Genomic DNA, 12,304 nt, shown 5'->3' with positions numbered 1-12,304 from the left:
AAAGAAGAAGTAAAATAATAATTGTAGCATTAACGCAAAACATTATCAAAACCATCTTCCAACCTTCAGAGCATTTTCCAACAATGGAATTATCAAACCAAGTCTACATGAAACACGCATATACATGAGATATTGGCATTCTTGAACCAGGCAAATTATAGAAATAGGATTTGAGCATCGGTCTTTACTCCCTTGAGTTTTTCTTCAACAACTGCCATATGTTGTTCTGAATAATTCTCGGGGTACTTTCCATCATCCGAATAGTGTTTTTCAAATGGATCAATTACTAGCACCTTGAGCTTTGGTGCATTCTCTAGGATACCAATGGCCAGCTGTGTCTCGTACCAGTGACCTAAAAATCCCTTCATCTTAACCATTTTCAAATGATCATTTGTGAATCCAGAATGATTCCTCATCTCTTGTGGATTAGTCTCAGACAAATGTCCTCCAACTACCAGTATTATAAGCTCTTCCAAAAGGGGTGCAGCCTTGAGAAGATCCAGCACGCAATTAACATCAACATCGTCCTCCTCTTGCACAAGGATTCGGAATAGAATAATATCCAAGTTGAGTTGCTTGAGATTTCCATAAGTTGCTGTGCTGCTAATTCGGGGTAGTTTCGCTGGCATCCGCAGATGAAGAGTCTCAAGCCGGGGACACAATGAAAATTGGATTAGTGCTTGAGGTAATAATATTCCACTTCCCATCGGGCGTGAGAAAAAAATTCTGGATAACCTTGGAGTTTGTAGGGGAAAAAACGTACAGTTGTGGCAGTTGTAATGTAGATTAATGTATACCAAGGAGGCAAGATTTAGTGCCGAAATCTCCATTTTGGTTCCCTCATCACAGTGTAACACTTTGAGATCAGTTAGACGATCACCAGCAACAATATTTAGGTGTGAACTACCGTTGTTGGTGCAGCAGCACTAATATAAGGTCAAGCTTCCTAGTACCAAACAAACAGAGAAGAGATTTGCCATCAGATATGGATCGACAAAAACTTGGTGTGGATGAAGAGTAGTTAGCGGATTGAATCCTTCAAAATCAGTAGTAGGAGGTCCTAGAAAACATCTCTCCAATGACAAATGTTTTAGATTTAAAGTTGGGCCAACAAGTAAACGGTGAGGGAAAACATAATAATTATTTGTACCAAGTCGCAGATGAAGCTTTTCAACTCCTTTTGTTATTGCCCAACGAATCCATTCATCAAGGCTGACACAAGATTCTGCAGCAAGATGGCATTGCAATTTCAAAGAGTCGACCTTGTTACCTTGATATTGCTGCAAATATTTACTCACACGTCTTGCAAAGTCATGTTTCTCCTCATACGCCGGGTATTTACTCCCGTAAAAGTTTAGATAGTTCAACTCTAGATTGCGCCTGGTTAGTATTGGATGAGAAAGGTGCTTCCACTGAGGAGGGGAAGCCAGGATTGTATTCACTGCGTCTTTTAGAGGTAGCAATGAGACTGTGGATTTCATAATGCAATTCGGCAACTCGGTAATTCCACATCTTCTATTTCTTTCTTGCTCACCAGATACACCCATTGCTTAATTGTTGAGATTAATTACGTCTTTGTATTACAAGGTCCGGACTTGATATTTTGAGGCTCGAGGCAAAAAATAAAAATGGGCCTACATTTTTTATATAAAAGAAAAGAAAAGAAAAAATTATCAAAAAAAAAAAACTGAAAAGAAAAATAAATACACAATTGAAAGGAGATTCAAACCATGAATGCAACTCGCCAACTAAACCAATCTTATTGTTTAGGATAAAATGTATTTTTACTTAATAATTTTTTGAAATATCCCTAGAAAAAAAATTAGTCCCAACGAGACATTGGATCTGAGACGGCCGATTCACGAGTCTCATGTCAGGTCCGGCTAGTTGGTCTTCAGATGGAATTTAACTTTATGGAAGAGAAGAAGAGCAGAAACTTAGGGCATGAAAAGGGGATTGAGCCGGCAATAGCTAGAACAAAAAAAAAAGTGTGTATCAACTGAGAAAACCCTAATTAATGTCAAAAGGAAACACGAGGCATTTAGTGTTGGAATTTGATGAGAATATTTTCTTAAGGTTCAACTTTCTAATTGATCCTCTCTTGTAACATAGATAAAAAAAAAATAAACTTTCTAATTGGATATGGTTTATGTCGAAGCTTAATTATTCCATTTAGGAATATGATCTTTTCTCCTTTTTGAGAAGGTTTAGTTTTTCTATGACCAATTAGATTATAATTGGGGTGATATATATAGAGGACAGCGGTAGTAAATCAATGTACGATTTATAGATCAATGACAAGAGAGCGTATATATTATTGTTTTCTTCTTTTAAAGAGGATCAAATGATTTCACTCATACTTTCATGCTGACTCGAACTCATAACCTGGATCTTAGGTAGTGGATGCTCTAACCACTGAGCTAACACCACTTCGTCAAGAGAGTGTATATATCTTAGATAAGGGAGTAGAGACGTCAAGAGTGAGTAAATACTTGATCTTATTCCACTATACGTGGGCGGAATCAGAGGATGCGATGGTAGACTCTTCAATAAAACATGCATGGATTTTGAGATGAGAATGAAAGATAAATTGATGCCAGTTTGATCGTGACATGGTATGCATATTTTCAATATTCCAATACTGACTTGAGAAAAAAGAAGGTTTACCTAACGCATGCATGACAAAACCCTCCACAGGCCCAACTTTCATTATGGGCTGGGCTTGAAGTCCCCAGCTGGCCCAGACTCAAGTCTACTCTTTGCATGCAATGATGCAAATCCTTCTTTTATTTGGTTTCCTACCGGCCAAAATCTTATCAACGGGAAATTCATTGGCACGTTCGCTGTATCCAACATCAGAAAATAAATGGTATCAGAGACCCGAAATGGTAAAAAAGCAAAAGAAAATAACAGGGAGATGTAGAGATAGCGATGGGGATAAGCTAGGACGATGACCAGAAAGACTTACCGGACATTTCGTCGTCGACTTCCGACAGTTAGTCACCACCACACATACCACCTCCCCTTTTCCAATAATTTAAGACCTGAAACCCAAAAGAGGCCACCGTATTATAAACTCTAAACATAGTCATTCACTCACAACAAAATCTTCTTCTTCTTCGTTATTTCTGATGCTTCCTCCTTATTTTTAAGAAAAAGTCAAATTTATCCCATTCTTATTTTTATATATTCCTCCTCAAATATCTCTTCGTCTCTCTTTCTGTTCCTGTAGCTCCCTGAGACCAACCTGGAATAATCTCAGAGAAGCTCAAAAAAAAAAACCTTTCCCATATTTTTCTTCTTTCTTTCCTTTATACTAAATCTTCTAGCTTGGTTTGGATTTCAAATTTGATTGAATCGGTCTACAAATCGTTCAAGATGGATTCCGAGTTCTGGACCTCCCGCCTCGCCGCCGCGAAACGTCAGTACACGCTGCAGCACCATCACCAGAGCTCCCACTTGGGTCTGTGTTGTGGTTTCTGTTACGTTCGTTCATTTCGATAACTCAGAGATATATATATTGAATCGGATTATTCTTGTTTTGTGTAGATCGGCTGAGCATGGATGATTTCGAGGTGGAAGACGAGGTCCGACCGGAATTCCCGTGTCCGTATTGCTACGAGGACTTCGACATCGCGTCGTTGTGTTCGCACCTGGAGGATGAGCACCCGTGCGAATCTAGAGTCACCGTACGTGGCCTTCTCTTTCCTTTTGTTTGCATGAAGTTTCTTGATTTGGTTCTAAATGAAGAAAAAGGCAGCATCTTTGGTTTCGGCAGGTTCAATTGTTTTGCCTAATTAGGAAATTAATGTTTGACCTTTTTTCATTTATCACAATCACATGCATATGAGGAAGTTACCTTTGGTTTATTGTGTCTTTGTTTTTTGGGTATTGAAATTGTGCAAAAGATTATAACTTTTTCCTTATATACGAAATTTTTGATTCAAATGATTTTTGAGTTTGGTTATTTGCACAAGGGGTTTGCCTTCTATGCATATGGTGCATGTTTGAGCTGAGAATAGATTAGATGGTTAATGCTCCATTTCCATGGACTCCGTTTCATGATGAGATTGTTTTGTAAAACAGGGTTAAAGTAGTCGGCTTTGGATGCTTTTATTCAGTTTGGTCATTTAGTATGAGATGTGCACAAACCTTAAACTGGGGAATGCCTATTTGAAATTACAGAATGGTTGAATCATTTGATTTGTCATTTATATGATGGTTGAATATGACTCTCCATCATGGTATCTCTTCTGTTTGTTATTGAATGCCTCCAGCTCTCACCCCTTGTCCTTTATATGAGGTCTGCCCGAACTATTATCTATCATCAAGCAACTCAAATTGTTTTGGCAAGAAAAAAAAGTTCAATTGTGTTTTAATTTTAAGCAGAAATGTTAATAGTTTATGTTGGTTCATTTGATTGGTTTTATCGTTATGAAATTCTCCACACATGAGTTATATCCGCCTGCACTGAATATATGAAGGTCGGATGAATTAGATATTCTATCACTTGATGCCTCACCATGGTTGGAAGTTAGAAGTTGGAACAATAATGGAGAACTTTTTAACTATAAGGATTAACTTTAAGACTTACAGTCACATTAAACTTCTTTTTGAGTTCTTAAGTAATGAAATGGTAGGTGAGTGTTAATTATCTGCTGTACTTCCACTCCTGAACTTGCAATGATGAAACTTTGTTGTAACATAGTACTAGTCTGCTTAATTTCCTTTAGTTACTTTGTAGTTTGCACCCATGTTTGCCTATTTCTGAATTAGATGAAGGCTAGTTGTCAAAAATTTAATTCTAAATTTTATTGATATTTGATGCAAAAAAGACTGAAGCTGTATTTACTTCCCTTCTTTGCAGGTTTGTCCGATTTGCTCAATTAAAGTTACACGGGACATGTTAAGTCATATTACACTGCAACATGGGCACTTGTTCAAGATATCCTTTAAACCTGAAGTTTAATAATGTTGAGATCTCACTCATTATTAAATGCCTGATAATATATAACCATGTACTGAGTTTGATTCATACATTTAGTTTCCCTTAACATAAGATCACTTGCAGAGACGTCGCAGGTTACGTAGGGTTGCTGTTCCTAATAGTCAGGCACTGTCTCTCCTTGGCCGGGATCTTCGTGAGGCTCATCTCCAGGTGCTTTTAGGGAGTGGGGGATATCGATCAGAGAATGCTAATGTCACTAATGCAGCTACTGATCCATTCCTGTCATCACTTATTTTGAATTTCCCTGCATCAGGAGCAGATGAAATTTCAAAATCTGTGGTAACAACTGCTGAGGACACTCCTGCAAAGAAGGTGGCGCCATCACATATTTGGAAATCAAGGTATTGTTTCGTGTTCATCAGAAACTGTGCTTGTCATTGACTTCTAAAGCCCTCCCAATAACTATTTAAATGTTAGAAAGTGATGCGTTGTATATCAACCTCACACAATCTGAATATTGATTTATTACCTAGTTTCCTCATTCCAACATATTGTGCCAACTAATTAGTTCACTTACATGGTTCTCTCCATTCTTTCGAAAACTTGTTCTGCATGTTTCTGAATTCTTAATGCATGAAAAGTATGGTAGACAGCATATCGACCTTGGCTCTATAGACTGGAGTAGACACTGCCAAACTTTTGTAGGTGAGGAGTTCAAACATCTTCAAGGTACAAGTGCTAATCCCCAAGGTGGTGCCTAGTCAATGCTTGAACTGAGATTTTGTGTAAAATAAGGAATTCTCCTTTAAATGCCAAAAACAAATAATCTTGTCTGAGTTTTTTCCTACATTTCTTCACATGCCTAGCTTGTAAAGGATCCATAAATTGTGTATACACATCAAGATGCAATATGAGTAATAGCTCAGTAATTAGTTTTGTCTCAAGACTTGATGGTGGAGAGGCTTTTGCCCCTCTTCCAGGCTTAATGTATGCTCAAGCGCCTATTAAGCTGTTCTTTGGACTAAATCGTTAGCTCTTTCTCTGTTTTTTGTCTCTTTCTCTCTCTCTCTCTCCCTGTCTATGTCTCTTGCAGTTTTGATCCTTCCTTGAGTCATGAAGAGCGGGAGAAAAGGATACAACAAGCTACGGGGAGAGCTGGTTTTGTGCAAGATCTGTTTCTCTCTACAATGTTAAGTGACTAATGGAGACAGTAAGTTTTTTCTTAATAAAATTGAGTTGCTCAAGAGCATGTTAAGGGTTACTTTGTTGGGTGGGATTCTAATGGTTTTACCTTCTAAAACAACCCAATATATGCCTCCTGTGAGTGCTTGGTTGAAATAACATGTCTTTATTAGCTCCTTTCCTTCAAAGAAACATATATATTCTTTAGTTGATGGAAAACAATAATTTAACTTATGATAGTTTAAGTTGCCATGTACATTTAAACTGGTGAATGTGATATATTTACTGTAGCAAAAAGCCTTAAATGGTTCACAATGAAGCAAATGAATGGAAAAGAGCAAATGCTCCACTGTGATGGTGAAGGAAAATTTTCAACCTGAGAACTGAATGTAAAGTTGCATCTACTGATCCTTTTGAAAGAGTAAAAAGAATCATCATTTCTTGCTGTTGTTTACTGTCTGTTCTGCCTTCCGAACGTTTTCCGTTTCTGTTGTTGACTTGCTTTCTAAACTGATCTTGAAAGATGAAAAACACTGCAATTATTATTGTTAAGAATTGATGGTAGGTGGTATCTTATTATTCACCGAAAGAGGAAAGTTAGGTTGTATCTTGAAAGAAGCCTGCGATCATATCATTTCAGCTTGCGGACTACTTTTAACACGGTAAAACAAAGACACTGACGGATGGAGAAATAGATAGTTTGGGTCTGTTTTTCAGAAACTGCATGTCATAACAAGAAGAGGGAATGGAGTGGAGATGAAGAGGAATGGGGGTGATTCTTATTACCAAGGTCTCCCTCTGCAATGGCCAAGAAATGCTTGATGTTGTCGGAGTAAAGGATTGCCGACAAGGGCATCAACGACGAATATAACTTGTAGCCTTCTGAGCCAACTCTTTGGGTTCATTCCTGCTACTCGACTTTTGGACCCAGCTCGATAACTGGGCAACGTTACTTTTTGAAAATTTCTCTAAAAACAGTGTTCAAAATGTTTTACTTTGATTTAGTTAATAATTTCTGTCACAAATGTTCACGCGAAGGTAGCTAAGGGTCACCTAACAGGAACACTAGGCTAACGATGTCCGTGACAAGTGGTGTTAACAATGTCCATGGCTAATGAGAGGCAAACGATTACCTTTCCCTATCCTCATGTAAGTGAGGATAAAAAAGCACACCAAAATGCGCTATATGCATTTCCAACTCCGTTGGAATCAACTCAAATTTTTTTCCCTTTTTTGTTCAAAACCATAATTTTCACCCAAAACAATGGACTATACACGGTTTTTAAGTCAAAATTGCACGTTATAATTTCCTCACCAAAAATTTTTAACTCTTAAATTATAATTTTTAAACAATTCTAGAATTAACGTAACTCAAAATCTTGACTCGAACTTTTTTTTAATGATTTTTCAAGGTTGGAAAACAAAAAAATTCATATAAAAAAAATTGAATCTGTTTAAGCTCTATTTGTGTTTAATCCAAACTCTAGGTTACTTGATCTAGTGGTAATAGGGTTCAATTAGAAGAATCTAGAGATTCTCTTTCCTTGTATGATTCTAACTCTATGCATTGTAATCCTCTATATAAAGAGGCCCCTATTATCAATGAGAATACACAGCAAATTTCTCTCAGTTTCTGATTCCCTAAAACACGTTATCAGCACGAGCTCTAACCCTGAAACCCTAAATTCGTAACCTTCAAATCTCAGAAACCACTGCCACCTACCTTGAAGCTCTCAATCCCAGAAGCCCAGAACCGGCGGCACCACTCCCAAAACCGACAGGAATCAACCTGAACCGGCCACCGAAAGTGTTCAAACCGGCCTCCCAATAAGAATCCGAAGATCTCTTGTGTGGTTCGCCATCTTCCCGTCCACCCTTCACTGCCACCCTTTGTCAGTAGCTGCACCTCGTCCCCAGAATCCGGAACCTGAAAAATCTCCACCGGAACCTGCCTAAATTCAACCGAACCGGCCACCGGCGTCCGCCTAACCTGAACCGTCAGGAAAAAAAAAAAAAAAAAAAAAAAAAAAAAAAAAGGGAGAACCACAATCGAGCCCACGCGCACCAGCCAAGCAGCCAAGCCACCAAGTTCCCTGCCACGTCAACGTTCACTTAGGCATCCAGTCAGCCCTGCTGCGTCAGCAACCGGTCTGCCACGTCAGCACCCCAGGTCAACGGTCAGTCAACACCGGTCAACGGCCAGTCAACGCCGGTCAACACTTTTCAACGACATTTTTCCGGTCAAGATTTCCGGCAATTTTTCAAGGTAAACTTTTCTAAAAGTTCCCGTTTTTGAAGTTTTTCAATTTCTTCTTCTTTTCTCGGGGACTTCCATCATCCCTTCTCCTACCCAAGGACCAAAATATCGAGTTTCGAGGAAATATCGATGGTCCCAAAAATGGAAATTTCGACGGAAATATCGAGGATATATCGATTTCGGTAAATAATCAAGAAAAATAATGGAAATTTGAAGAAAAACATGGAAATTTTAAGTGAAACTTTTAGATATGTTTATTTTATATAGAAAGAAAACCTTGAATAAACCTTGTTATATAGTAATTTGTAATAATTTAAGATGAAACGGTAAATGCTGAATCGCTGATAACTCTGAAATTTTTTTAAATAAACATCTAATTTTTTTTTTTATGGTTGGAAACCCAATGGGAGGCTAAACCATCACGCCTTATATACATTTTTTGTACATATCATACCACCTTGAATTACATGAGTAACTTAGAACCACGTAGAAGACCTATGAGGTACAAGGTATGAAGATTATTTGGTGCAAGGTATGAAGATTATTTTAAACTATTTATAGAAGTTATAATTTGAAATGTTGTTGTAAAATATTTGAACATTTAGTAAAAAAAAAAATTCAATATAGTAATTAAGTGTTTCAAGTTAGTTATTGATTAGACGTGTATCTAAGTTTTCAGATTCGTAGGCAAATGAATATATATTAGAATGTTGTGATTAATACATAAAGGTTTGTGCAACAGAGTTAGCAAACCCTCTCAAAGGGTAGTGGGATGACCAAGGTTCGATCCTTGGTGTTGTTGTTGGTTTTTTGGATTGAATTTTATGCCAACTACTCATCCACCACACGTGTTGGGCCCACGGAGATTGACTTTGCATGTGAGAATTGTTGGTGGAGATGGAATGTATGGGGAAATATCGAAAATTTCGATCGAAATTGTCATGGTATGCTATGGATATATCGGGCCTCCAAAAAAACGAAATTTTCAGCGAAATTTCGCCGATTTTTTCGATTTTTCAGTCCTTGCTCCTACCCCCCTTTCTTCTTCATAGGGGAGACCAATAGCCGAATTGTGGGGGTTCGTGCTCACTCCAAGTTTGGAGCTTGGAGCTTGTAGAGTCCTCCAAACTTAGAGTTTGTTTAGAAGAAAACGATCGACTACATACATCGTTGTTTCGATCTAATCCAAAACCCCTCTTGGAATCGGATTTTCTTGGAAGCGACTGCGCTCAGAAAATTCCTAATTTCTTGGAAGCAACTACGCTCAGAAATTTAATAGTTTTTCGTGGTAGCCTTTTTCGCTCCGAAACTAACCCTAATCTTGTGTTGTTTTTCAGGGCGAACATATGGTCAGAGGGTGGAAGACTGTAAGGATCAAGATGGCGATCTCGACTAATGCTCTTGGTGGCGTTACCACCATGGTCAGAGGATTCTCCTCTCTCTCTCTTCACACGTTGACCTCTACATGGAACAAGAAGATCAAGATGGCGATCTCGATCTAAGGGTGGAAGACTATAAGGATCAAGACCCAGAAACTGGCGATTTTGATTAAGTTTTTTTTATTTTTCAAGAGATGTAGGTGATTGCCATATTACTTTTGTAGTAGATGCCAATGATATTAGTCTTTCTTCAAAGTAGGCGTACTCAATGTAAGTGTGATGTTTAGGAAGGTTTTGAGATAAGTGGTACTTAAGCGAGCTTTGCTCCACCAACATCTCTCTACTCACCTGGTCACATTTACATTGGAAATACCGAAAGGAGTTAGACGACTACCATTGTTTTGCATAAACTAGTTTATTGGATTAGATTTTCTTTGATCAAAGAAACAATGATGTACTCCGTTGGCTTATGAATAAAATTTCGAGTTCTTTTCATTATGAATCAATTTTGATTCTGAGCATATTACTTTGTGACTACGATGGATGGGCCATCAATATTAATTCAAGTACATGGAATAGCCCCAGTTCCACTTGCCAAATGGCACCTTAATTACTGTCACAGAAACTCTCTACGCTCTTAGGGAAAATTGCCCTATGAATAGCCAATGGATTCCATGCGAAAACGCATGTAGAGAACGGAGATGAGTTCCTTTGCAAATACCTCTAACGATTGCGAACAAAGGCGCATCTTATACAAGTTTATGTGTCTCTCTAGTGGACTCTATGTCACTATTCGAGCTATTAAATCCAACAAAGTTATGAGAGAATATCTCTTGTATTTAGACACATATTGGCTTTGTCACGACAGGATAGGTCATCCTGGTCATGATATGATGATCCGTCTACTAAACACTTCACTCGGACATCCATCCTTTTGAGCAAAACGAAGCAAGAATCTGATGACGCCATAAAAGGCGCCAACCATAAGCATAACGCCATGGTTGTTCCTCCTTGTGGCCATGACGCCATACATGCTAATTTCCATGACTCCAACTCCATGATGGGAGATGTAGTCACACATTTTGCTTCTAATAGCGCTACAGACGCTCAGGCCCAACCAAAATCCTCATTGGTCGCTTCTAAGGCCTCTCGCTCATTTTGCAAAGCCAGTTCCTTTGGAAAATTAGGACTGAGACCGTCCTACGCAAAGGATATGAAAATACTCATTCTGTTCTTACATCAAATCCATGGGGATTCTATGGACTGATTCAACCAACTTGTGGACGTTTAAATATCTCATGATGTTGGTTGACACGCAAACACGCTGGTCACGTGTCGTGCCATTGTCCACCTGTAATGCTGCTTATGCTACACTCCTAGCACATATCATATGACAACGGGCTCACTCCCCAAATCATCATATTTAGTCAATTGGATTTGACTATGCTGGAGAGTTTACATCAAAGACTTTCGATGGTTATTGCATTGGGACTGATGTTGGACATCATATTCCCATGTACACACCCAATTGGTCTTGCGGAAATGACCACGATGATAGTCTAGACATTGGTAATGCGCACCACTCTCCTTATATCCGCTTGAGGTGATGCAATATCACATGCAGCTATGCTAATTCGTCTACGACCTACCGCCACTCACTGTACCCCTGCGTTACAGCTAGTGACTGGGTACAAGTATTTTGTACTTACGCACATTTGAGTGAGCCATTTATGTGCCCATTGCGCGGCCACAACGCACTATGATAGGTCCTTATAGACGAATGGGCAACTCAGTTGGATTTGAGACTCCAACAATCGTCCGCCACTTAATGCCCTTGCAAGACGATCTCCTTACCGTTAGATTTGCGGATGTCACTTTGATGAAACAGTCTTCCCGTCGTTCGGGGGAGATAAGAACACAGATGTTCAACAGGAACGACAGGAATGGTCGTGGTCTGTCCCCACTATGTCTCATCTTGATCCCTATTAAAGTGACGAGATCACACAAATATGTTGCAAACATGCCTGCAAGGAAGGACGTCCCTACGAGAGGACGTAGCGCCACCCTACACGGAGTTAGGCATGGCACCAATGCCAAAGAGAGTGGCACTCTGGCGTTATAGGCCATGGCCCCAGCTAGGATGCGTGGGAGGCCCGTGAGTTCGAAGGATACTTTGGCACATTCCAATGCTTTGATCATCAACACTCAAAATCCATCTCATGAGTATCTTCCGGGTTATGGTTATCGTTGGGGGATACCTCAACGACAGAACCTATTCCTAAGAATATAGAGCTCTATGAAACTTACACTAGTGTACATGAGACGTTGGATAGAAACTCCATCATGATTGATGATGTAGTTGTGCATTTTATTGCGCATGAGTTTGTTGAGTCTGATGACATCGAACCACGCTCCGTTGATGAATGAATGCCAACGTAGAGAGATTTAGCCTAAATGGAAAGATGCGATCCAGGTTAAGATGGATTCTCTAACGAATAGGAAGGTTTTCTGAGCCAGTAATGCCAACACCTCCTGACA

General features: G+C 39.1%; 2 protein-coding genes across 4 annotated transcripts; one reads left to right on the top strand and one right to left on the bottom strand.

Annotated features, from left to right (window-relative positions):
* Positions 1-74: 74 nt before the first annotated feature.
* LOC121049625 lies at positions 75-2,891 on the bottom strand. Its single transcript, XM_040507453.1, has 2 exons — positions 2,668-2,891; positions 75-1,634 (listed from the first exon to the last, which is right to left on the bottom strand). Exon 2 carries the CDS (start codon positions 828-830, stop codon positions 156-158), a length of 675 nt encoding a protein of 224 aa, XP_040363387.1. The 5' UTR covers positions 831-1,634; positions 2,668-2,891; the 3' UTR covers positions 75-155.
* An 11-nt stretch (positions 2,892-2,902) lies between these two features.
* LOC112166226 (protein DEHYDRATION-INDUCED 19) lies at positions 2,903-6,386 on the top strand. 3 transcript variants are annotated; one of them, XM_024303013.2, is made up of 5 exons: positions 2,903-3,463; positions 3,550-3,689; positions 4,868-4,945; positions 5,066-5,349; positions 5,590-6,022. In XM_024303013.2, the coding sequence occupies exons 1-5, from the start codon at positions 3,379-3,381 to the stop codon at positions 5,621-5,623; spliced, it is 621 nt and encodes a 206-aa protein (XP_024158781.1). In that variant the 5' UTR covers positions 2,903-3,378; the 3' UTR covers positions 5,624-6,022. The 3 variants fall into 3 exon arrangements, with proteins under 3 accessions (XP_024158781.1, XP_024158782.1, XP_024158780.1); XM_024303014.2 differs by having other exon boundaries at positions 2,905-3,463; positions 5,654-6,020; XM_024303012.2 differs by lacking the exon at positions 5,590-6,022 and adding an exon at positions 6,042-6,386 and having other exon boundaries at positions 2,909-3,463.
* Positions 6,387-12,304: the final 5,918 nt, after the last annotated feature.

The sequence above is a fragment of the Rosa chinensis genome, chromosome 5 (assembly GCF_002994745.2).
Source record: "Rosa chinensis cultivar Old Blush chromosome 5, RchiOBHm-V2, whole genome shotgun sequence".
In the NCBI taxonomy this organism is placed as follows: Eukaryota; Viridiplantae; Streptophyta; class Magnoliopsida; order Rosales; family Rosaceae; genus Rosa; species Rosa chinensis.
This window is presented reverse-complemented; position numbering and strand designations above follow the sequence as displayed.